The sequence below is a fragment of the Quercus robur genome, chromosome 12 (assembly GCF_932294415.1).
Source record: "Quercus robur chromosome 12, dhQueRobu3.1, whole genome shotgun sequence".
NCBI lineage: Eukaryota > Viridiplantae > Streptophyta > Magnoliopsida > Fagales > Fagaceae > Quercus > Quercus robur.
In genome coordinates, this window is record NC_065545.1 from 16,186,438 (window position 1) to 16,213,079 (window position 26,642).

Here is a 26,642-nt window from a genome sequence, read left to right on the forward strand (position 1 = left end):
GGTGGTGAAAGTGGTTGGTTGCTATGAACTTTTTTTGGAAGTTTTATTTTATTTTAATAAGTTGTTTATATTATTTTAATGAGATAAAGTTAAAAATAGAACCTTTGATGTTGGGTGTATTGTAAAATGAGTTGTTAAAATTGATAAAGTGGCTTTTTGAAAAGCTAAATGCTAAAATTTTTAAAAACTTTGATGGGAATGCTCTAAGGGGGTAGAGTGAGGGTTGTGTGCTATAAGAGTTGTTGAATGAGCTAACGATTATGTTGTGTGAGATTTTGTATGCTCTCAACCAAACCCTAAAGCTATTTCTCGGTAGGGGTCATATTTTGATGGTTGTGAGCTTCCAACTACATGGCTACATTCAATGTCCATCAACCAAGTTTGGACCATGTAATATTTCTTTGCAAAACAGGTAGTTTAATCTGTAGTTCCCCACTTTTCCCACATACAATGCCAAATGAAGGGAGTTATGGCGATCAAGCTAGATCTTGAAAAGACTTACGATCGCCTTGAATGGAATTTTATACGGGATTCCTTAAATCTCTTTAAATTTCTAAAACATCTGATCTCCTTGATTATGAGTTGTGTTTCATCCACTTCAACTTCCATCCTTTTCAATGGTGGAGCTCTTGACCATTTCCTCCCCTCAAGGGGTATCCACGAAGGGGACCCCCTCTCTCCGTACTTATTCATTTTGTGCTTGGAAGTGCTTGGGGCTCTCATTACAGAAAAATGTCAAGCTAAGCAATGGAATTCCATTAAAACCTCATAGGGGGGTTCGACTTTCTCTCATATCTTTTTTGCTGACGATTTTATGTTGTTTACTAAGGCTGACTGGAAAAATTGCTTAGCCATTAGAGAAGCTCTGGATGTCTTTTGTGACTTATCGGGTCAAAAAGTCAGTGAGACTAAATCCTGGGTATTTTTCTCTCCAAATGTTGATCCTGATACATGCTCTAGTCTCTGTGATATTTTGGGTTTTCGGTCTACTTCAAATTTGGGGAGATACTTAGGATTCCCTATCAAACACACAGGCATTCTGCAAGATTTTGGATTTATCCTTGACAGAATTCAAGGTAAGCTAGCTGGTTGGAAAGCCAATTTGCTTTCCTTTACTGGTAGACTGGTTCTAACTCAGGCGGTTACATCTACGATTCCCAATTATACGATGCAATGCATGGAACTTCCTTCTAAAATTCTTCAAGGAGTGGATAGACTCAGCAGAAATTTCCTTTGGGGTTCAACTGAAAACAAGAAGAAAGTCCATCTTGTTGGCTGGAATAAAATAACAAGGTCAAAAAAGGAAGGAGGACTCGGTCTCCAAGCGGCAAAGCAAAAGAACACAGTGCTCTTGGCAAAACTTAACTAGAGATTCCAATCTGAAAAGCCTGCGCTATGGGTCAGAGTTCTTTCCTCGAAGTCTTGTTGTCAGAGAAGGACCTTAAGCTCTCGAATCAGGCAGAAGCCGTGCTCCCCTGTCTGGTCTGGTTTTAAGAAAGGTACGCCAATTTTTATTAAGAGGATGAAATGGATTGCTGGGAATAATAGTGGGTTGTCCTTTTGGTTAGATAAATGGCTTGATAAAGGTACCTTAAGAAGCTAAATATCGGGGCCTCTTAATAAAGGGGAAGAGAACATTACCCTTAAAGATGTCGTGAGTTTTTTTGGCTGGAACCTTCATTCTCTGTCATTCCCTATCCCGACCTCTACCCTCCTTGATATAAAAGCAAAACCAATCCCATTTTCAAATCAGAGAAAAGATTGTGTTACTTGGATTGCATCTCCGAATGGGGATTTTAAGCTAAAAGACGCTTATCAACTGGCAAATGGTTCTAATACTTCTGCTAAGTCATCTGCTCGGGGTGCTTGGGTGTGGAAAATCCCCGCTTTTCCCAAAGTTAAGTGTTTTTTTATGGCAATGCTGTCATTTTAGCATTTCAGTTCGTGCTTTACTTGCTGAAAGAGGCATGGATATTTCCCCGATTTGCCCCATGTGTAACTCTGCTAATGAGACCATTATTCACGCATTAAGGGACTGCCCTAAAGCCCAAGAGTTTTGGAATTCCTTCTCTCCACCAATGCAATCCTCCTTGTTCTATGGCACTCATCTTATTGATTGGTTAAGACTTAACTGTAAAACATCTAAACCCAACGGTGTGTCTACCTTAGATTGGAGCATGGTGTTCCCTATCACTATTTGGAATCTTTGGTTACATCGCAATAGAGTGGTTTTTGGAAAAGAAGCTCAGCGAAGAAGCCTGAGGGATGTAGCTTTAACAAGTGTAGCAGAGTTTGCTTATCTGGGATCCTATGGAACCTCTAACATGGTGCGTGCTAAGATCCAGGTGATATGGCTTCCTCCTCCCCTTTCTTGGTTTAAACTCAATTCTGATGGTTCGTCGTTAGGAAATCCTGGTCTGGCAGGAGGCGGTGGGCTTATCCGAAGCGATAGGGGAGAGTGGGTGAAGGGCTATGCTCGTGCTATTGGAACCACTAGTAGTCTGGCTGCTGAACTATGGGCGCTGAGGGATGGGATTAGACTTTGTATCTCGCTTAAGCTTGCTGCGGTAGAGATCGAATTGGATGCTAAAGTAGCAGTTGAGCTCCTAACCAAAGAGAATGACAATCCTAATAGTAATAATATTATTTGATGGGACTGACGAACTCACCATCTGATGGGACTGATGAACTCACCTTTCTTGGACGACCTCATCGAGACCGACGAGGCTGTCCTCAGACGAACTAACCACATGTCCATATCACTGACGAAGGTAACAAAACCATTCAATACAACTAATAATGTCCCGAGCGGTTACAAGACCAGCTGTACAGACCGTTGGATGCCTCATTAAGGCACACATTACTAAGCATGAGACGTTACCAAAAGAGACATTAAAACCACATTAACAACCACAACGGCTAGGGGCTGTGGGAGCATATATAAAGCCCTCACAACACCAACACAAGGTACACAGACACACCTCAAAGCATTTCTAGTTATTCTAATACTTTGTTATTTCCTCAAAGTTCTCTTATACTGACTTTGGCATCGGAGACGTTGTGGCAGGCACCACACCGGTGTCCACCTTAAGGGAGCTACCTTACCAGTTTCACAGTGACACCGACGAAGCTACGGCTCCATCTGGACGAACCTACAAGACTGACGATTTGCACTTCATCATTATTGTTGCTGATTGCAAAGAAGGCCTTAGTCAAATTCCTCAATCTCGGATTATGCACTGTTATAGAGAGGCCAACAAATGCGCCGATGCTTTAGCTTGAAGGGGAGCTCTTCTTGCTCAAGACTTTTCTATTTTTATTCAACCCCCTGATGATGTAGCTTTATTGCTTAGTTTGGATTATGTGGGAACCCTGTATGACCGTTTTGTTCCCTCCACTTTGGAGGCTTTTTAGTTTTTAATACAATTTCCTTTTGACCAAAAAATATGAAAGTTCAAAAACATGTATAAACACCCTTGAACGTTTAGACCCCCAAAAACAAAATAACCAATTCAAGCTTTATGACAAACAACTAGTGTGCGGAAAATGAACATAAGCTATAAACAGAATTGGAAATCAATCTAAGCAAATTATAAATCACATCCACAGCAGAAAATAAAAGGCAAAGATAAAGGGAAGAGAGATGCAAACACAAGGACAACACACGATGTGTTATCGAAGAGGAAACCGAAGCCCTCGGCGTAAAACCTCTCTGCCGCCCTCCAAGCGGTCAATAATCCACTAGAAAATGTAGTTGGGATACATGAACAGCAATAGACCCTCCAAGCCTAATCTACCCAATGTACCTAAGCCCTCCAAGCTTCTTGCTCCAACGAGGTTGCGCCGAACCTTTTTCTTTTCTAGCATACCGGATTCCGCTACTAGACCGTAGCATTCGCCATCCTTGGCATCTTCCAATACTTCCCAAAGCTCCAAAGACACTCAACACTCTGAATGGGTGTGGGTAGTGTTTGGATAGAAATCTCCTCTCAATAGGTATGACAATGAGAGAGGGAATGAGAAGAGACTACAAAGATTTCTCTCTAAGAATGAGTAACTCTCTCTAATTGGGTGGGTGTTTTGAAGAAACCTCTCTTAGGGTTTTTCTTTCTGAATAGCCACCCATATCTTGTGGGAATGAGGGGTATTTATACTGGTGTGAGAATGGAATACGAAGAGTCAGTTTTTCTAAAAACAGGGCTGGCTGGCGACTTGATCTTGCGACTTGACTAAGTCGCGAGTTCAAGTCGCGAGCTAACTTAATGGCCAGTCTGGATTTTTGTTGTGTAGTGCTCTAGGTGGCGTGACTGTTCAGCTCCTCTGCATGCTCTGCACGTGAGCAACTTTTGGCGGCTTGCAAGCCGCGAGCCACCTGCGAGTCCTAGCCGCGAGTCTCTGCTTCACTGCACTGTCTTGAGCATTTCTTCACACTCTCTCACACACTACCCTTACATGATTCCCACCTAAATACAAGGTTTCTAAGTGCTATATTACAAGCAAATTTGTCATGGAATAAAACCAACACATGGTTGATTAAATTCAACCTTACAAAATATATATATATATATATATATATCAATGACCACACAACCAAGCTGGAACGAGGACAACATCCTTGCCTATACAAAAACCAAATAACTCTGATGGCATTGGTGTGATGCCGGCCTAAACTTTTCCTCTATACTTAAATCAATACACACGATATTTTATAATAATATTAGTATTTTCGGTGGAGTATTATCTCATATCTTTGGGTCTCAAAATTAGGGCCTCAGTATAACTATAGACGATAATAACCGACTAGTTTATTTCTTTAGATTGTGAATTGATAAAGTTTAATAAAATGGTGTCTATATCAAATTTCAATGATAGGCTAGGCATGTCAATTCATTTGGATAGAATGTTATAATAAGTTTCTTTGGATAGAATGTAAGTCACACGACTCAACTACTCCACTATGGTTCACTCAAATCACTCCAAAAACACATATGGAAGATGCCATACAATCATTCTCAAACTAAAATGAAAATTCGTTCAGTCCAATTGGAGAAAAAGAATCATATACTACATAGCATCCCAGTTGGCAGCACATATTAACTGGAGGATTGAGAAATTCGACATTGACTAATCCACTTATAAAAAAAAAAGTTTCTTCTAGAAAAAGATTTTATTTTTTTGTTTGTCTATTGTGAAAGATGACGATAGTGGCTAGCTAGAATCCACACCATTCTACTATTCTACGATTTGAGCGTACCAGATTCCAACCAATCCAACGGCCAAATTTTTTTCCTGTTATTCCACGCTAACTCTTTGGTCTAGCCACTATTTTGGTCTCATATCATTTTCGTTGATTGACTTATAAAGGCAAAGACCAGGAGGTTCAACAAAGACCATCAAAACTTTTTATACAGGTCAAAAAAAGGGAAAAGAAGACTGGTCTTATTATATACACTTCCACTTTCACGTTTAATTTAAGTAAGAAGTTGTTACACACACCATGTTGGTTATTGCATCTATTGCATGCACATTTACATACAAGTAAAAAAAAAAAATTAAAATTGTAACTTGAAGTCAAAATCTCTAAGTCACAAATCTTTTTTTTTTTAATTTTTTTTTCACTTATATGTAAATGTGTATGCGTATGCAAATGCAATAGGGTTTGTATAACAATCTGTTCTTAATTTTATAACTTATTATGTAAACTTCTGATTCTCAAAAAAAAAAAAAAATTAAGTAAACTTCTATTTTCATGTTTACTTTTAGGAAAAAAAATTGTTACACACCCATTTACATGCAAGTAAAAAACAATTAAAATATTGACTTTATTTCAAGTCACAATTTTTCAAAATTTTTTTTAACTATACGTAAGTGCTTGTGCGATAGGATGTATAACAAACACAATTCTTAATTTTATAACTTATTGATTTTTTTAATTTTTATAAAAATATAAAACTTATTAACTTAGCGTTGAACTCACTAAAAAAAATATAACAACTCGTTTATCATTTACAATTACACAAATTAACAAGTTTTAAAATATAAAAATATACTGTGGTTGAAATTATTTTAAAAACCGACCCACATGGTTTGCTGTGTCGGTGGCTTCCAGTGCAAAAAGAAATGGACTAAAACCCACAGATACTCGTAAGCACTTTTCATGTCACACGTCGACGTGTCTTCACCCTATTGGTTAAGCTCCTACGTCCCAATCAAGCAGTTTTAATCAAAAAATTTTCTATCGCGGGTTACCAACGCCAATTCGCTAATTCCTTCCTTTTATTTTTTGAACGGTGGACCAGACGTTAAAAACGACACCAAATTCAGATCGTTTCGTGTCCAATAAATTCATCCATATCTATATAGAAGATATACTAGTATTTTCCTACTTTCCACTAGCTTTCTCTTCGTCTCTCTCTCCTTCGTTTCCAAACCGCTTAGTTTGACAACCATGGTATAGACTTTTCTTCCTTTTTCTTTTTCGTTTTTTAATATAATTTCTCTGTTTTTATAATAAACATGTTCATCGGAATTAGCGTTGGATTATCAAAATTTTCATGATTCTTGGATGAATATTAATATATTATATATAGTTTTTATGTCAATTTTGTACTTATCAAAAAAAAAAGTTTTTATGTCAATTTTGTGTGTCTCTGTGTTGAATTCGCTGTTAAATTTGGAGAAATTGAATTTACTGTTATTAGTTACTTGTGGATTATAAGTTGTTGTTGTTAATTGCAAAATTACATGATTGAAATGTTGTTACTACTTCTTGTTAATGATGAAATATGTTTTATTATTGCTTTTCTGGAAATTGACGCGATACAGAACACTCACATGGTTAATTTTCTTATTACATAATTGATAATTCAGAAATTTATTAATTCAAGGGAACAACGATAATAACTATAAAGTCAACCACGTTTTAGTCCCAAAAATTTGGAGTCAGCTATAAATTCTCTGATTCTATCATATCGAAAATTGTATTCTCTGTCATGTCCTTAATTGACATGTGGTTTTTTTACTACTTATGCAGTTGTACTAATGTTAGTGTTGGTCTTTCACCTTTTTTCTCGAGTCCTTGACGGCTTGACTTGAATAAACTTACTCTTTATTATCGTCATTAGTTACTCTCCTTTGCACACGACCAAATCATCTCAAGCGAGTCTCCCGTATCTTTTCATCGATAGGGGCTACTCTTATCTTTGAGTGAATTTCTTCATTTTGATGCCTATCTTTCTTTGTATTTCCACTTATCCATCTCGATATTCTCATTTCAGCTACATTTATTTTATGAACGTGTTTTCTCTTAATAATGCAACGTTTAGTACCATAGAGATTATCCCTCATTGCTTGATGTGGTGCATTTGGAGGGAAAGAAATTGCATTTTCTAAGAACTCTGTTCAAATGGTTGTTGGCGTCTGGAAGTTTGTCCTTCTCAAACTTATTAGACTTTATTGATCGTTGTGCTTTTATTAAAAAGAAAAGAAAAGAAAAAAAATCTTAGCTGTGTGTATGTCTAGCATACATCCTTGTATACTTGGTGCAGTACAATATATTCTAATAAAACTCATTATTTATATAGAGTAAAAAGCCAATCAACTAATAATAATGATGTGACTGAGTTGATCTGATCTTAATTTCATTAATACAGTTTTCGAGCTTTGATGTTCCTGATATCTAGTTTAGTTCATGTAGTGATTGTCAAAAAATAACTTTTTGCTATAAGGGCTCTCGTGGTGTACCTTAGCATATGAATAAGTGCCTTAAGCATTCAGCTCTGCCATTATTGGCTGCTATTTCTTCTCCTTTTTCAGGTTCGTGCTTCTATGTGTTCATTATACAAAGTTTTAATGTCTTGAGTTGAGGGGCACTTTTATGTCAACATACATGTTGATTCTTGAAGTTATTTTTCATCTGAATGCTCATGCCCTCAATTGTTGTTTGCATTTCTTGAGGATTTTTTGGGTTGCTAGATACTTATTTAGCTAAACTCTAATGAGTTTTGAGCTCATTCATTGTTGGGAATGCCATTTAATAATATCTCTTTATTATAAGCATAATTTCTAGTTTATTTTTGCTTTTGTATGCTGCATTGATTGACTTTGTCTATGCTGGTTTGCTTGGATCCGTATTGTGTAGGGTCTGATCATTTCTTTGTCTGTTAACTTATGCTCCTGTTGTCTCCATTTTGTGAATAGAGAATGCGAATGGGATGGGGAAACACATACAGAAGACGCATGAGAGTATTCACAATGGCTGTAGTAATATACCTAGACTACAAGGTAAATTTTTTGAATGTGGCTTACTGTTTCTTATAAATGGAGCACCTTATTACCTTGTTTTTTTGGATATCTCTGAAGGCTTTACAGCAAAGAGAGAAATGGGCTAGCAGTGCTAAAAAATCTGCTTTATGGGAAAAAGCTCATGAGCGCAATGCTAGGCGTGTGCACAATTTGATAATAGAGTTGGAAGGTTTGTGGGTGAAATTTGGACAGTATTTATCAACACGTGCAGATGTGCTTCCTGAGGCGTATATATCACGTCTCAAGCAGTTACAAGACTCCCTTCCTCCTCGTCCCTTGCAAGAGGTTTTTTCGATTTCAGATAATTAGAAATTTTTTGATTGATTTGGTTGATTCTTCTACCCTAGACTAGATTTTTTGAAGTTCTTTGTACTTGTTTTTGTTCATTATTTACATCTGTCTGACTTCTTAAATTGTGAATTCTTGGCCATCAATTCTCTCTTCTGAAAATAAAATTCCCATGTCCTGTCATGTAAATATAGATATATGAAAATCTTTTCTAAGTGGATATCTTACCTTGACCTCTCTTTCAGATGTATTAAATCATTGTTGATTGGTGTTATATGTACAAAGTAAGTGGGGTGATAGTTAATATTATTGCATGTGGTGTCTTTGGAGAGAATGAAATGCTCGTTGCTTTGAGGGGAAGATGCTAAGCTTGGTGAAGTTGAAGTTCTTATTCATGAAGACTCTTTATGAATGGATACTTTCTCTACTATGAGCTTCCTAGAGTTCTTGGATACTTTGAGCTTCCATTAGTTGTTATTGTATTTGTATTCTTTCTATTTGTTGACTTGATTTTTTTAAAAACTTGGGCTTACCTTTGTATAATCTCTGTGTACTAGGTTTTCGCCACTTGTGCTCTTTTTAATGCATTTTTATTATTTTTAAAAATAGAGTGGGTTGTATCAATGATGCCATTAGGTGGTACTCTTTTGTCATTGTTTTCTTTCCTTCAACAATTCTATTACTTGGGAGTTTTGGTAGTTAGTTTACTCATTATTTGGGATATCTTGGTTAAGGCCTAATCAAGTGAGGGAGATTTTGGCATGTTTGACAGGTGGCATCAAAAGATATTGTAGTGTTAATGTGAAGAATGCTGTGCCTTTATGTTTGATGTGCTGTATTTGGAGGGAGAGGAATGCTAGGACTTATGATGGAATTGAAGTCTCATTTCTTAAACTCCAACCAAAGCTTCGGACATCTCTTTTTGATTGGATGAGAGCCATTAGGGGGTTCCATTTCTTCCTTCTTTTTGTTCTTTTTAGATGTTTGTAATTTTAGAATATTTTTTCTCTCTTTCGCTTTGTGTACTTCTTGTATACCTCGTGTACTAGCGCTCTGCCCTTTTATTTTTTCAATAGAATCTAATTAGTATTACTTATAAAAAATATATTATATGAAGATAACCTCCAGCTACTTCATTGGCTGACTTGTGCAGGTTTGTCGGACTATCGAGACAGAGCTGGGAAAATCAATGGATGATCTTTTTTCAGATTTTGTCAAAGTTCCTTTGGCAACAGCATCAGTAAGATCCTATAACTGTTGTTGGTAGTTGGGAATAGATATGAGCACTTAGCTTAGGATATCAATAATGGAATTTCTGAAGGTTGGAGCGAGAGTAAGTATATTCTGGGACAATCTTGTTAGTTACTTATCTATTCTATGCAGATAGCACAAGTCCATCGTGCAACTCTGCTTGATGGGCAGGAGGTAGTTGTTAAAGTTCAACATGAGGGCATCAAGACAATCATATTGGAGGTTTAGCATGCTTGGCTTTTAAGATATTGGGATGAAAAGATTATGTCGAAGTTGTTTTATAGTTTTTGTGCTTAATTCTCCCCTCCCCCTCCCCTCCAGGATTTGAAGAATGCAAAGGCAATTGTTGACTGGATAGCTTGGGCAGAGCCACAGTATGATTTTAATCCTATGATAGATGAATGGTGCAAAGAAGCTCCCAAAGAACTTGACTTCAATCATGAAGCTGGTATGCCCAGCTCTTGCCTGGAATAATCATTTTGAAATGGTTTTAGTAGTTGTTTGTGATTAAAAGGAAAATGCTGTTCTCTGTTGACCACTTGCATTATTTAGGGTGTGTATGGATGAGTATTAAGGATTTATTTGAGGTTTTTGAACTAAGGGAATGCAACATAATGAACTGGATAAAGTTTGGCTCAAACTTGATTGTAGCATGAGTTGTAGCATAAGGCTACAACTCCACTCAATATCTTTTTATTGGATGTGAATTTTTACAAATTCACCATTGGATTACATTTTCTACTTATATCCTCCATGCTTGCAAAATTTCCAGATGATTAAAGATCAATAGCTATGCCATCAATCAGATGTTTAAATTTCAAGTTTTTGTAGTTAAAAATTTTGTATAAAAAATAAGTTAATAAATCGAAAACATCCGTTGGCATGAAATTTGACATGTGTGTTAAGAATATAAAGAACATGTAATTTAATAGTTAGATTATAAAATTATGTAGTCATGTTAATTTTTTTAGTGGAAGTAAGTTGGCTACAACCAAGTTTGTAGCCAAATTTTGTCCTAATGAACTATTGGTTTGCATTTAAGGGATGATTTTTTTATATTATCAGATACATAAATAGATAGATATTCTCTTCAATATGTTGGCTGAATAACTGGGTGGCTGTATGTTGGCTATGCTTGGAATCTATTGTCTCTAACCTAACAATCTTTTTCTGTTACCCAGTTATAACCATTTTATTTCCAATTTGGCTTACTCTATATGTAGTTTATATGAACTGTTATCTTGTTATTCTAACTTTTGGCACTTTGCATTAGTTAATCCTAAATTGCAAATGCCGCCCCCCCCCAGGTTTCAAAATTTGATTCTTATTGGCATTTGTTGTTCTGTCTGTAGAGAATACTAGGACAGTATCTAGAAATCTACGCTGCAAAAATACTGGACATGATGATAACACAAATGCCAATCGAGTGGATGTTTTGATTCCAGATGTTATTCAGGTATAATTTCTCCCAAATATTTAATACTACATGTCTGCACACAGGAGTGCATTGGGCTTAGTGTTATGAATCTTGGATATAGGGATTAGAGGCCTCTTATGGTTTCGATCCCAAACATAATATCAAAATTTCAAAAGACCTAAAGAACCTAGATGTCATACCCCAAATTATGTGGGTTTGATCGGATAAGCGTGTGTTGTGTGTGTGTGTGCTGAATCCTACATTAGGTGTTTAATAGGCTAAGTAGGATTATATAAGTGATTACCAAGAGCCCCAATTGTAATTTGACTGGTCTTTTTGGGTATAAGCATGTATGTGGCTAGTGCTTTTCCTAGGTCATGACACTAGTAGTCTTGTTGGGAGTTCTTAAAAATCAGACTATTGCCATTTAAATTTGCATCAAATTTTGATTTAAAGAAATTATAAATATGTTCTGTATGTGGTGCACTAAGAAGTAAAGAAGGTTAAAGTAAAAATAAAAGCTTCTAGTTCTTCACTACTATAATTACTTTTGACATAAGACTAGAGTATCACAGTAGTCAACTAGTTAAGATATCTGCTGACAGATCCACTGTGCCAAAGCTCTTAACTTTTGGCTATAATTAACATACCCATTCCTCTTTCCTCCCAGGAAAATCTATTGGTTGCTCCCTAATGTGCGTGTACATATATATATTGAGTCCTTATGTAATGTTAAAAACATTTGGCATAGTATATCTTCGAGTGGGTTAAAAGAAGCGTTTCCTTTTATTACAATTTACCTGTGTTGAACAGATGATTGACTTGGTTAAATACTTATCTTTTTTTCCTTTGAAGCAGAAAATATTGCCTTTTCATTTTCTTGTACCTTACTCTGTATCCTGTTGCTTCAAATGTAGTCAGCGGAAAAAGTCCTTATTTTAGAGTATATGGATGGCATTCGTTTGAATGACTTGGACGCACTGGAAGCATTTGGTGTTGACAAAAAAAAGCTTGTTGAAGAAATTACACGTGCATATGCCCACCAAATTTATGTTGATGGGTTTTTTAATGGTGATCCTCATCCTGGTACTCTCTCACTCTCATTGCCTTCAACCTCCCCCCACCCCCCTCTTTCTTTTCAGCTGGAGCTTAGTGTGAGGTTGTATCAAATCATTTTTTTCAGTGAGGGTTATTTTGTAGTAATGTGCTGTAATTATAACTTGTCATGAACTAGCTTTGTAATATGAAATTTTGATGCATGCTTTATACATGTGCCATGCAGGAAGATAGATCTCCTCAAATGGGCCTTTTTTGTCAAGATTTTAGCCTAAAACATTGATAATGGAATCATATGCTCATTTTGTAATTTCAAATGTTCTCTTTTCATTTTTAGGTTGATCATATTTCCTTGTAACATTTGGCTAGAGCATATTACCTGATCTTGAGATTAATTTGCTTATTTTTTGCTTGAGAGACAAATTCGACAATGAAAATGTGATGTGACATGTGTGATAATAAAAAATTTTAATGGCAAAATGAAACCGTGATGACATTGTAATTAGGGCACATTCATAGTAGCTGGACTCTATATTTAATTGTCTACATGCTCAAGAAATAATGCATTCACTGCTTTTTGGGGTGCATGATGCAGGAAACTTTCTTGTGAGCAAGGAACCTCCTCATCGTCCAATTTTGCTCGATTTTGGGCTGACAAAAAAACTATCAATTTCTGTCAAGCAAGCACTGGCTAAAATGTTTCTGGCATCTGCTGAGGTTTGTAAAAACCATTTTTGTGGTTTTTCTCTCTTCGCTAAAACTGATACTTTGCTGGATTTTTGGTTCATCTAAAGAACTATATCTGATGAGTAATACTAATATTTGACTTTGATTTTGTGAGCCTTTATCAGTCAATGCTCTCAAAGATGAAATGTATTATTGTGTTTCATTTTGGTTGTTCCTTATAGCGCAACATATTTATTTTCTTTTCTTCTTCTTTTCTATTATTTAAATATGTAGCACTAGGTTGTCCTGATGAGTGTTAAAAATTAAATTGAACTAATCATAATGAATCATGTTCAAATAATTTTGAATGATCTATTTTCACTCATGACTAACAAAGTATGTTGATGTGCAAATTTCCAGGTGCATATATATATTTATATTTTTTTTGTTGTTGAGAATATTACTTACCAATACGATATTGATTGAATGGGTTTACAAAAAATTATGATTGCTGCAATACAACCGATTTATTGGTGTTTTCAGTTAAAATTGCTTTGAAGTTCAAACTTTTCTCTTTGAGTGGTGAAATAATTTGGATGCTTTTGCCACAGGGGGACCACGCAGCTCTTTTGTCTGCTTTTTCAGAAATGGGACTTAAGTTGCGCCTGGATATGCCAGAACAGGCAATGGAGGTAACAACTGTATTCTTTCGAACTTCAACGTCAGCAAAAGAATCTCTTGTAAGTATGCACTAAGCTTGTGTGAGCATTTGTTTCTTACTTCACTCATTGTTTTTCCATCTTCAATAAGTCCTGACTTTTTATTTACTTATTTTTTGGTCTCTTAAGGAAACAATTAAATCATTGAACGAGAAAAGAACAAAAAACATGAAGGTCATACAAGAAAGGATGAAACTCAAACCAAAAGAAGTTAAACGCTTTAATCCTGTAAGCTAATGTGTCTTCTTTCCCATCAATGTTTCTCTGATATGTTTACTGACTATTTTCATCCATTTTCAATTCAGTAACAACCTTTCTTTCCAGGTTGATGCATTTCCTGGAGACATTGTAATCTTTTCACGGGTCCTTAATCTTCTAAGAGGTCTGTAACTATAATACCTATTACCTATGGCTAAATATAGGTTCCAATGGTTGTCCCTTATTATTTTCTATATTATGGATTTAGGGCTTTCTTCCTTGATGAATGTTCGCATAGTATATCTAGATATCATGAGGCCATTTGCAGAATCTGTTTTGCAAGGGTGAGTCTAATCTAAATCTTGGTGTTTCATAGTTTATTATTTATTATAATTCTTGTTTATGTATTATATCTGACTGAATCCGGAATGCCCTTATCAGAAATATTAGTAGGGGACCAAGAGTTAATGATCAGTGGATCTATGACACACCTGTCCATTCTGATGTGGAGGCCAAGTTAAGACAGTTCCTAGTTGAGCTGGGGAATAATGATAAAATACTTGGAATACAGGTATGCAGCACTTTTTAACTATCCATGGGTATTGTATCTGCCTTGACTGTTTACTTTCTGTTGTCCTTTAATGTATGAAAGAACTGGTTCTATAGTAATCAGTTATTTGGATGGATATGAGACTGTAGACATATGAATTTAATATTCCTTAGGAAAATTTCTAACATCTTTACTTATTCTTATATTTGGTAGAGAATATATATGGAATACTAGCTTGTCATGTCAGGCATAGTTTCCTTATTGCCAAGGTCGTTTTTCCTTCCTCTGGTTAGTTTAATGATGTTGTCACCACCCACATCTTTTTGTATGTTTATCTTTCATTATTGCCGCAGGAGAGCTCAGTATCACTATTAACTGCTGGCAGGAATTTGGTGCTTTTGTAACTGCTAGAAATGTTTGAGGCGTTTTAGAAATGGCATACTTTATTTAATTTTTTCCATCAGTCAAGAAATGTCAGACCAGAAAGAACACTTTTTAAAGCAAAATCTGTTGGAATTTCAATAGCTATGATTAATGAAAGTAGTTGCTAGAAATATTAAATTCAAATAATGAGCTCTTATCTTTTCCTTTCATAGCCATTTACCCCTCTCCAATGTGTTCCAAGATGAAACCGAATTACAGATCCATGGGATTGCTTTATATTTTGTGAAAATGCACTTAACAATGGTAGGCTATTGATTCATGCCTTGCAATTTGGAATTAAACCCTGTAACCAGTTCTGATTATGAAGAGATCTTGAATTACCATTACATAGTTGGGCAATCTGGTTATATGTTACTATCTGTATCTGCTTTTCTAGTTAGATTTAATGCTTCAAGGTATAGGCTATTGAGGATTAGTGAAGATCCATTTATTGGTTGAGTACCGAACTTTGTTAGATTTGTAGCTGATAAATTACCGATTATCCCTAAAGGTTAAGTTGTTAGGAAATAGTGAAATTAATCACTTATCCATTATTCTAACACTTCCACATATGTTTGGGCCCAGACTCCCCCTTAATACCTAGGGCCAATAGATGAGATTTTTAACTTTTTAAATTGGAGTTTGGGCAGAAACAATATTCAAATTCAGGATCACCTACTTTGATACTTATCGATTGTCCAAAAAAAACTTAAATTGTTAGGAAATGAATTTAATCACCAACCATTATTCTAACAGTAGCAAAGAGCAAATAATGATTCCCGCACTTGACTTCTGAATGGACAAGCAAAAGTATACAGGTCATTATGTGCTAAAAAAAAGTTTTTTTGGTTTTCTTTTTGGTTTGTGATGTTAGGTTTAAGTTTTCAGTTTTGTGCTTGACTTACAATGTTTTGAAGAGAATTGTAGATTTGGATTGGGTTAAATTCTCCGGAAGCTGTTATTGTTATTTTCATGTTGCATTCATAAAGATGATAATCCTATATCAAGTTCCTTTGCGGCAAGCAGAAGTTTTATCTTTTAAATACATTAGAAGATTCCTCATTTAAGTTTTTTTCATTAGAAACATTTTCTGGTAATGTTGAAATCAGAAGAAATCTGTGTTTAAGATATATGTATCTGCTTCAAAAAAAAGTAAAAAAGATCTATGTATCTATAAAATAAACAAATGGAACCAAGAGAAGTTTTTCCATTTAATTAATCTGGAAGCAATAGAATTACCCCAGGTAAACAAATGAATTTGGGTGGTATAATCAAAGCATCTAAATGTTTCTTTAATCATTACAATTGATGATCAGTTTACTGTTATTCTTAATTGTATCTCATTTGAATATCTTGTTGGGGTTGGTATTTTAATGTTTAATGCATTAACACCCCGGCTTTTTCCTCCCCTTCTTTTCTGATAAAGTTTTTAATAATTTTACTAAAGGTATGTGCCTACAAAGATGGAGAAGTTATAATCGACACTGCTGCTGGAATGCTTGGTAGATATGATCCTCGTCCAGTGCAGCCTGATAGCCTTTTTCCTGTTTTCTCTGCAACAAAGGCTATCACAGCGGGAATGCTACATTGGCTGGTTGACAAAGGGTGTGTTACAGAATTTTATGAACAGCAAAGTTCTGTCTTTTCAAATAATACAAACCCTTTTTGTTTACTTTTATATAAACAAATAACTGGAATCCCTTTTTGGGTCTTATAATATATATCCCCTGGTCACTAGGATAAGGGCTCATCTTCTATTTTTATCTTCTGGTTTTGACGGTCCAAGCCATTCTACATATCAAAGGAATCTATTACACCTTTGACTTATAATAGTATGATCCACTTAAAATAAGTTGACATGGATTGAGCTTTAACAGTTTGACCTGCATAACCTAATCAGAGATTTTGAATGATGGGTGTATTGGCTTCACTGTGTAAATTTATCATGGTATAATGACTTTCAGAACTTCAGTCCATGCATAATCGTGGCATCCCTCTGCCATTTATGCTGTAAAAAAAAATCAATTTATGAATTGACCATTCTAAATTAAGAATAGTAAACATGGCATGAAAAGTAGTAGGGCTTTCTTCTTGATATGCAGGCACTTGTTTAGGCCAGTCTTTCTGATGCTGGGTTTTGCATGTGGCTAATATCTGGATTTGTGGAGTCAGCAACTTGTATTTTTGTGTGAATGTATACATTGGCTGTATTTGTTCATTCACTTGAAAATTGGGTGGAGTATGGAGAGCTGTATTCAATCTCAATGACATTAAAATACTAGCATGATGTGCAAAATATAGTACGCATGCCCAAACATCTGTGAATCTTAAATTGAAATAATATGAAGAAAGTATGGTAATTTTATAGTTTCTACACATGTTCCTAAATTTGTTTGAAGAACTAGGAACAACTAGGAACATATGAAGAAACTATAACATTACTATACTTTCTTCATCATATTTCAATTTAAGATTCACAGATGTTTGGGCATGCATATTATATTTTGCACATCATGCTAGTATTTTGATGTCATTGATATTGAATACAACTCTCCATATTCCACCCAATTTTCAAGTGAATGAACAAACACAGCCAATCTGGGGGAAAGAAGAAAAACTTGGGATGACAAATTTCTTAATATCTTCTTCCACAACATAATGTCTCTTACATAGTTTCTTTTGGAACATAACTTATTCTAAGCCATACACAACTTACATTTACTTTAATAATTAATAAAGTTTGCCATAATTGCAGTAATTCTTGAATGAAGTAATTGTAAACCATATCATATACCCCTTTTTTCACAAATCATAATTTTTTTGCTTGATGATTCACTTATCCCAAAAAAAAAAAAAAAAAAAAAATTCACAATTTTAAATATTTACATGAATCATGTCAAATTTGGGATGGTTTTTTTTTGGGTGGGGGGGATTGGGGAGGGGGTACTGCATGTATTGATGCTTGCTTCAACACTGACAAAGGTACACAAATTTAAAACCTAAACCTTTTATTTTCCATGAATGAAGAAATTCTTAAATAATTGCTTTCTGGGCATATTTTATGGACCTTAATATTTGTTTATGAACATTTTATTGCCTAGAAAGCTGACGCTCGAGGAAAATGTGGCAAATATTTGGCCGGAATTTGGATCAAATAGGAAAGATCTCATCAAGGTTTAAATTTTGTCTCATGTACTGATAAACTTCTACCTGTATCAACTGACATTCTTAATTAATTTTTTGTTTCATTTTTTTTCCCTCTTTTTAGGTCCATCATGTGCTTAACCATACATCTGGTCTTCATAATGCTTTATCAGACCTCCTTAGAGAAAATCCTTTACAAATGTCTGATTGGGATGAATGTTTGAATCGCATTGCTGTGTCAGTACCTGAGTCTGAACCTGGCCAGGAGCAGTTGTATCATTATATTTCTTATGGCTGGCTATGTGGTGGCATTATTGAGGTATAATTGCTTGCCTGAGAATCTTTTGATTATGTTTAAATTTGTCTAGACACTGCTGAAAATTTTAATGCCCTGTTTGGATCTCTGAATAAACTAGGGAAATAAAATATGGTTTTTGATTATTCCCTATAGGTATTTTAAGTTGAGGAAGTTAAATACTCTAGAAGCTGACTTTAATCTGCGTCTGTAGTCCTTACCATGCAGTTATTCATCATAAGTGTCAATGTTGGCATTTACTCCTCTGAAGTGGTGCCTAAAGTTGTTCACATTGCTGCTGACGTTTTAACTGACCCAATTTCTATAGTGTGCTTCTGCACATACCAAGATTTGAAGGGATTTCTGTCAGAAACTGTAATCTTGCCCTCTCAGTTTAGGAACATGGTCTAATATCCCCTAAAACATAGTAAAACTCAGTTTTACTGACTTCCTTGATGACAAAGAAGACTTTTGAGGCTGGATAAAGATTTTCTTTAGCTGCCCTATACATGTCCACTTCATTTCTTGTGATAGATTTTATCTCGCTCTCTCTTTTCAACACGCCCATGGAGACTGGTGATCCCTTCATTCTATTAGCAATGACCGTAGGGGTTGGTGCATCTTTTAGATATCGATTTCTAGCATGCCTTCTGTGTTTTGATTGTCAGTTTGATCTGTATTGACAGGTCTATGGGAGACCTCAATGAGCTTTATTAATCTTGTGGTTTTTTTTTATTATTCTTGCAAACTTTCTTGATGTTTTAAACCTTAACTTCTCTGCTGTTCTAATTTTCTGTTTGGATATCACAGCATGCATCTGGGAAGAAATTTCAGGAGATTCTTGAAGAATCATTCATTCATCCCCTTCAAATTGAAGGCGAGTTATACATTGGAATTCCTCCAGGCAAGTGTTGGACTTATACTTTGTTAATTCTCTTGCTTCATTGTGTAAAATATATTTGTACATATGATTGTATTGTATTCTTCCCTCAATCATGTTTGAACTACAGTTTAGTTTATGTTTTTGGTAGTTATAATATTTAGTGTTGTGTGTACTTTTTAGAGGGGAAACAGATTTTGTTTATGGTAATTATTGTTTATCAAAAATAGTGTTGATGGTAAGTGGGTTATCATCTTTCTTATCACCATGTGTAATGTCTCCTCTCCAGGTGTGGAATCTCGACTTGCAACACTTACACTTGATAAAGATGATTTTCAGAAGCTCTCAGGGATCAGCAATCGTCCTGACATGCCCTCCACGTTCCAGCCTGGTGATATTTCCCAAGTCATAACCACCCTGCCTGTTGTATTTAACATGCTCAACATTCGTCGTGCCATCATACCTGCTGCTAATGGACATTGCTCAGCCCGTGCACTGGCACGGTACTATGCAGCCCTAGCTGATGGTGGTATGGTACCCCGGCCCCATTCCTCTTCTTCCAAACCACCACTTGGCAGTCACCCACACATCCCCAAATTCTCTTCTTCCCAAAATGTCAGCAAGAGGCGGAAAGGTTGCAAATCCAAGGAGGAATCTGCTGTTTCAATTAACAGAACTAATGAATCTGAAGAGATACCGAATTACAGTGATGTTAGCCATCGTAGAAATACCAGCGGTGATGGTTCTACTAAGCTTGTCAATGATAGCAGCAATAGCAATAGCAATAGAATTAGTATGACTGACAGCAGTGAAGACAGTAATCCTCAAAACAATTCTGTTGTTAGGATTTTTAGCAATCCTAGAATTCATGAGGCATTCTTGGGTGTTGGTGAATATGAAAATCTCGCTTTGCCAAATAGTGCTTTTGGCTTAGGGTTCAGGAGGACTAAATCTAAGGAGGGGTCCCTTCTTGGCTTTGGGCACTCGGGAATGGGCGGATCAACTGGCTTTGCTGACATGAATAATAGGTTTGCTATTGCTGTGACCCTGAACAAAATGTCTATTGGCTCTGTAACTGGAAACATCATTAATTTTGTTTGTTCAGAGTTGAATATTCCGGTGCCAGCTGAATTCTCAAGATTCAGTGAGATGGGAGCCGATGCAGAGTCGAGTTTTGGGAGACCTTTGATTAATTGAGAATGGGAAAACTTTATCCCTTTTAGAAAATTGTAACCGGTAATTGTAACCTGTACCATATACATTGATATTTAAACATTAAAAACTCTTTTCGACTCTTACTAAGTTATATACCAAAGGAAAATATAGATTTTATAGTGTTCTTGATATATATAGTATTGCTTACACTGGATTCAAGAGCATGGACAGCATGTGCACGTAACAGCCTTTTCGAAAAAAAAAAAAAAAAAAATCGTTTCCTCATTGTGCAGGATCTTTGTGGGTTTTTCTTTCCACTTTATTCTTTTTGGTTAAAAATTTCTCTCAAAATACTGATGAATTGGATATAGTCATAGTTGTTAAAATGTGAATTGTATCATGAATCGATTTTTAATTTTTTCGTATCGTGTATCGTAAGATACACAAACACTTAATAAGATTTATAAAAAATTATAAATATACATATAAATGGTATTTTCATTATAAATTTTGAATATATATTCAACTAATGACTAATTTATTCATTACTTATGTAATAATATTTAACAAGCTAACTAAATAAATCAAACTAACATGTATTCATAATATACACATTCAAATTACTTAAATTCAAAAGTGATAATATATTACAAATGATCCAAAAATAATAATTTATTTTCATCATATTCATCAAATTGCCTAATCAACCCCATCTAAGTCAACGATATTATCATATTTATAATTTTGCAGATTTATTTCTTCATTAAAATTTTCTTCATCGTTATTCGTCATTAACATTTACTATCTCTTCTTATTCTTTTTATTTTAATAATTTTTTTTGGCATTCTAGTTTCTTGGAATTATAACAATATCGAAAAAAATAAAAATAAATTTTAAAATATTAAAGTGAAAGGTAAGTGTGTACTGTGTAGTCCAATTATAGGAGAAAGGGAAAAAAAAACTTATAAATATATTATTTTAGTAGGCTAAATTAAGTAAACTAATAATTTTTTTGCTAAAAACAAGTCTAACAAATTGTTAGATTCAAATAAAAGTACAAATTTTAACAAAAAATCTCATTTTAAAGCATTTGTCTATATATCGTATGATACGTACAATTTTTCGATATGATACGATTTATACGATACACATACTGTATCGTACGATTCATGAGCACTTACGATATACCGATACAATATGGAACTTTTTCCACACGATAGGATGCATATCGTACAATATGTATCGCGTATCGTACGATACTGATAACTATGAATATAGTGGCGCAAGATGCTTGTTAACCATTTGAGACCAGTTCCTTTAAAAATCCATGCACCTCTGCTGTAGGTTATATTTTGTGCTGTAGTACTTATGGTGTACTGGCATAAATTTGCTCCTCCTTGCCAACTTTAGTCATTACTACAAAAAACTAGTTTTACAATCACATTTTTTTTTTCTAGCATTTTTTAAAACCGCCACTATAGGAGATCTAAAACAACGTTTTTAAAATTGCCACAATAGGTTGAACTATTACAGTAGTTTAAAGCCGACGTTTTTTAAACTGCGGCTATAGTTACCCTACTACGACGCTTTAAGAAACTGTCACAATAGGTACAGTTATTACGGCGTTTTAAAACAGCCGCTATAGATTTGAAATTAGTATTTTTATTTTTATTTCTTTTTTGTATTTTAAATGACCTACAACGTTAGTTTTAAAACTGTCACTATAGGTTTGCTCATATTAAAGACCTATTACGATGGTTTTAAAACTGCCATTATAGGTTTGAAATTAAATTTTTTTTTTTTTTTTTTTTTTTTTTTTTTGCATTTTGAATGACATATTACGGCGGTTTTAGAATTGCTGATATAGGTTTGCTCATATTCAAAATTTGATAAAAAGCCCCAACTTAATGATCTATAGTGGCAGTTTTAAAACTGCCGCTATATGTTTTATTATGTATAAACCTATAGCGGCGATTTAAAAACCGTTGTAATATGTCTTTAAAATTTGAAAAAAAAAATCTCAACTTAATGATCTATAGCGTCGGTTTTAAAACTGCCATAATAGCTCATATTAAAGACTATTACGACGGTTTTAAAACCGTCACTATAGGTTTGAAATTTTAATTTTTGTGTTTTAAATGACCTATTATGGTGGTCTTAAAACCGCCACTATAGGTTTGCTCATATTGAAGCCCTATTCATAATTATCAAATTTCATATATATAAGTGATTGTTTTTAACAACGTTAATGTGTTTGATTAGCTTGGTGATAGACAGTAATTATGTTTGTGTATGTGTGTTTAACAATTAGTTTATTTCTCAAAAAAAAAAAAAAAAAACAACAACATTAATGTTAAAATACCATCTATTTCCCCTAAAAAAAGAAAGAGAAAACCCAGCCCTTTTTCTTTGACAACCTCAAGAGCATTGATATTAAACATTGGGCTTTTATAAATTATCTTAAGAACTTTTTATTCAATAAATTATTACGCTTCACATAATATGCCAAATTATTTTCTAAATTTCTAGATTCATTAAAACTAGTTCTCAAAATATAAAAATAAATCAAACTAAACACATGCATTAAAATAAGGGTAATAAAAAATATATATATGTTAGATCAGGTTAGACCAGATTGGTTGAAAAAATATCAACCCGAGCTCGACCCAATTCAAGACTTAAAATAAAATTCCAACTCAGCCCAAACTAACCCACAAAAACTCAACTAGAGGCATCGTCTTTATTTAGATTGATTGGCTTTGCTATTTTAGTGGGTTGGATACACACCCCTAGTGCCAACATTGCAATGATGTGATCTCATGTTCCCATTTAAATTACACAACTAAGCAACATGGAGTAGAAAGTTCAATGCTAATCTATGAGGCAATGTAAACGTGAGGCCAAGCAAAGTAAAATGGTGGAATAATTATTTAGAAGACTAACAAATAAAAAAAACACAAAATATATTATTACTTCATAGTTGGAATCAATAATTGCAAATACCTAGAAGAAGTTTTATGATTTATTACATTACACCATAGAATTATTAGTAATAGGTGGTTGGAAATATGAGTTGAAGTAGGATGTGGTATTTAGGTAATATTTTTCCGTGTGGGCCAATAACATGCCTAGTCCTTGGCAATCCAACATTCTCAGTCACCACTTGGACATCGTTTTACTTTCTCAGCCTTATGTGGGGGTAACGGGAGAGTACCTGGAGACTATCCACCACCACTAGGCCCAGATGGAGGAACAGAAACATTTATAGGCAATATCTCAAAATTGATACTCTCAAAATTAGGACCTAGTTTTATACTCTTAGACCTTAGTGTGGGGTGAACTATGCTTAGTGAGGTCGATGGAGGATCACCTGGATTATGTATGAGGCTAGGTCCAAATGGAACAGGAACATTTTTAGGCAACATTCCAAAATTGATACTCTCAAAATTAGAACCTAGTTTTACACTCTCAGACTTTAGTGTGGGGGAACTGTGGGAAATTGGGTCAATGGAGGATCACCAAGATTATGTATGGGGCCACGTTCAGATGGAGGAGTAGGAACATTTTTAGGCAACGTCCCAAAATTGATACTCTTCTCAATATGCACCAAGTTGTAAGGAGGCAATATTGGTATTTTGGCTAACATTTCAAATTTCACCCTCTTAGAAAGTGTCAGGCCTTTATTTTCATTCTCAACATGCACAACTTTGGCATATGTGATACATAATGCCAATCATTTGGAAGTTTTAGGAGGAAGTTTGTAAATTAGACAAGAACAAGAATAAAATATACCCATCTGGTATTGCAGACGAGCGAAACTACCTATTGGGTTGGGGGGCCATCCACCCCTAAAACTATGAGCTTTCCTCTCAAAAGAGAATTAAATTAGATATTTTGAATTCAACCTATGAAGAGTACTTTAAGGAAATTATAAATGAGAAAAAGACTATTTAGTGTATTATGAAGATAGTATAAATTTTTAAAATATATTTTTTAGTATGAAAAAACTCTCTCGAATTCTTAATATTGTACGAGAATATTGAGATTTATTATGTAATCTTATATGAAAAGTTAATATTCAATTAAAGCTTATAACCTTTAAAAGTCCAAAAGAGAAATTAAATTAATAATTTTAAGGAAGTTATGGATGAAAATAAAACCATAAGTGTTAAAGTGTATTATAAAGATGTTAAAAATATCTAATATTTATTTATTTTTAGTATAAAAAATCCTTTAGAATTCTCAATATTGTATGAGAATCTCTCATTGAGATTTACGTAATCTGAGGAGTTATCGGTTGATATTTAATTAAAGTTTATAACATTAAAATTCTAAAAGAGAAATTAAACCAAAAACTTTGGAGTGGTGTTAGTTTACTTATTTTCATAGTGTACGGAGTTTTTCATTGCCTTTTTTTTAAGTAAACACATAACTATACATATTACATATATGCATTTGTGTGTTTCTAAATAATTTTAATTACTTTTGAGATAACAATCTCCTTGCACCCCCCACAAGGAAAAATTCCTGGTTCTGCCCTAAATGCACCCCTACAAGGAAAAATTCCTGGTTCCGCCCCTAATTGTAGAGTTGTCTTTTCTTTTTTCTTTTTTTCTTTTTTTTTTTGGTATTTTTAAGGATCTAAGGCTTAATCTAGTTCTAAGTAAATGTATCATGGATCTTATATTAATTGGAGGAAAACAGAAAAAAAGAAAATGAGCCATATATCCAACTTAAATAAATGTAGTTTAGTAAATTTATTATGAATGCCTTGTAAATTTGGTTGACATCACAAAAGGCACACCTTGTAAAATTAAGGGATCTTGATATCTTGCAACAGTCAGAGCTGCTATTGAGCCATATCTTTTAGCTGCAAATTCATTAAGTTTTTCATTCAAGAGTTTTTTCATTAGCATACGATTTAGATTACGGAATAATTTTTTACATCAAAGTTTCTTCTACACATTTGAAGCAGTTGGTCATGCACATTCATCCCCCAACTTCATGAAAATATCAAAACAAATAAGCACTTCAATAAAACAATTCTTGAAGAAAATATTGAAACAAAAACTATCCAATTCCATACCAAAATTGTAGTTTTAGGACCTAATAATTCAGTTATTGTCTGCAATTTATTTGTTTGTAATAATTTTTTGTTAAATACTTTGGGCAAATGATCTATGCTTGTTTGGGCTGGTATGTGGTTTTTTGGACTGATTTGTGATGTTGTTTAAGCAAGATTGCGGAGGAGGGCCAAGTTTTATTTTACTTAGGCCCAAATTCAAATTCAACCCTAATATATAGATATAATTTTTTATATATAAAATTCAACAATTACGATAATTATTAATAGACATTTATTTTGATTGTCATTGTATAAGAAATATTAAATATCATTGTGTAAGAAATATTAAATATGAAATTTGATAATTATGGGAGTTATTAAAAATAGTTATATTATGATTATGCTTTTATAGATATTTATTATGATAATTATTATAAAAATAATTATTGTAATAATTAATAGATTTGTATCATTATTTTTAATTATATGTAATTATGGTAAATATTAATAGATATATTTATAATGATTATGTTTGTATATACAACTATCTATTATACTAATTAAAAAAAATATCTATTATACTAATTAAAAAAAAATATGATAGCATAGTCAAAATATGTTGTTCTTGGTGGCATTTGCTCTGCATGTCCTAACTTTTGCTTTTCCTATAGAAGCCAGAAGGCTTTCAACAAAGGCTTCTTCCCACTTGGTGCATGTTGATCAGAATGAAAATATAGGCCTGACTCTTTGTAAGAGGGTGAGATTTTGGATGTTGGCCAAAATACCAATATTGCCTCCTTACAACTTGGTAAGGAAAATACTTTTCATGTGTGTGTGTCCGTGTAAATTTTTGTTGACTAAAGGACTTGACCCTCTAGGTCTAGGGTATAATTCATATAGAGCGTATAATTCATATAGAGCTTGTGGAATTTTCATATTTGTTAAAGATTATGTTTATATTGGGTTTGTTATATATATATATATATATATTCTATTAGGGTTCTTTGTATTATACTTAGATAATAATAAGGATGTAGCTGTAAAAGACTTTTTCCGAAGATGTATTTTGTTAGGCTCAATCACAAAACCTTCGTGTTTTCTCTTTCTATTTTTTCTCTTTTGCATCGATCACTACAATTTACTCTGTTACATTTTGATCTTAACAATCTTAACCAAAATTGTGGAAGAAAAAAAAAAACATAATTAAAAAAAAGAAACCATTATAGTAGTG

The 26,642-nt window shown here is 34.1% G+C and overlaps 1 protein-coding gene across 2 annotated transcripts; it reads left to right on the plus strand.

The window, feature by feature from the left end:
* Window positions 1-6,282: 6,282 nt before the first annotated feature.
* LOC126709963 (uncharacterized) lies at window positions 6,283-20,537 on the plus strand. Of its 2 annotated transcripts, XM_050410346.1 has the most exons (19): window positions 6,283-6,451; window positions 8,200-8,283; window positions 8,362-8,589; window positions 9,746-9,832; window positions 9,976-10,065; window positions 10,165-10,291; window positions 11,196-11,299; window positions 12,178-12,346; window positions 12,912-13,033; window positions 13,594-13,722; window positions 13,831-13,929; window positions 14,026-14,083; window positions 14,168-14,243; window positions 14,341-14,470; window positions 16,320-16,477; window positions 17,974-18,046; window positions 18,141-18,335; window positions 19,122-19,215; window positions 19,481-20,537. In XM_050410346.1, exons 1-19 carry the CDS (start codon window positions 6,449-6,451, stop codon window positions 20,386-20,388), a joined length of 2,934 nt encoding a protein of 977 aa, XP_050266303.1. In that variant the 5' UTR covers window positions 6,283-6,448; the 3' UTR covers window positions 20,389-20,537. The 2 variants fall into 2 exon arrangements, with proteins under 2 accessions (XP_050266303.1, XP_050266304.1); XM_050410347.1 differs by lacking the exons at window positions 6,283-6,451; window positions 8,200-8,283; window positions 8,362-8,589 and adding an exon at window positions 9,414-9,539.
* Window positions 20,538-26,642: the final 6,105 nt, after the last annotated feature.

Excerpts from the sequence above, each read along its gene's own strand:
- LOC126709963 (XM_050410346.1), top strand. Across the intron at positions 11,300-12,177 it reads TGATTCCAGATGTTATTCAG|TCAGCGGAAAAAGTCCTTAT; the intron begins GTATAATTTCTC and ends CTTCAAATGTAG. Across the intron at positions 12,347-12,911 it reads TAATGGTGATCCTCATCCTG|GAAACTTTCTTGTGAGCAAG; the intron begins GTACTCTCTCAC and ends TGCATGATGCAG.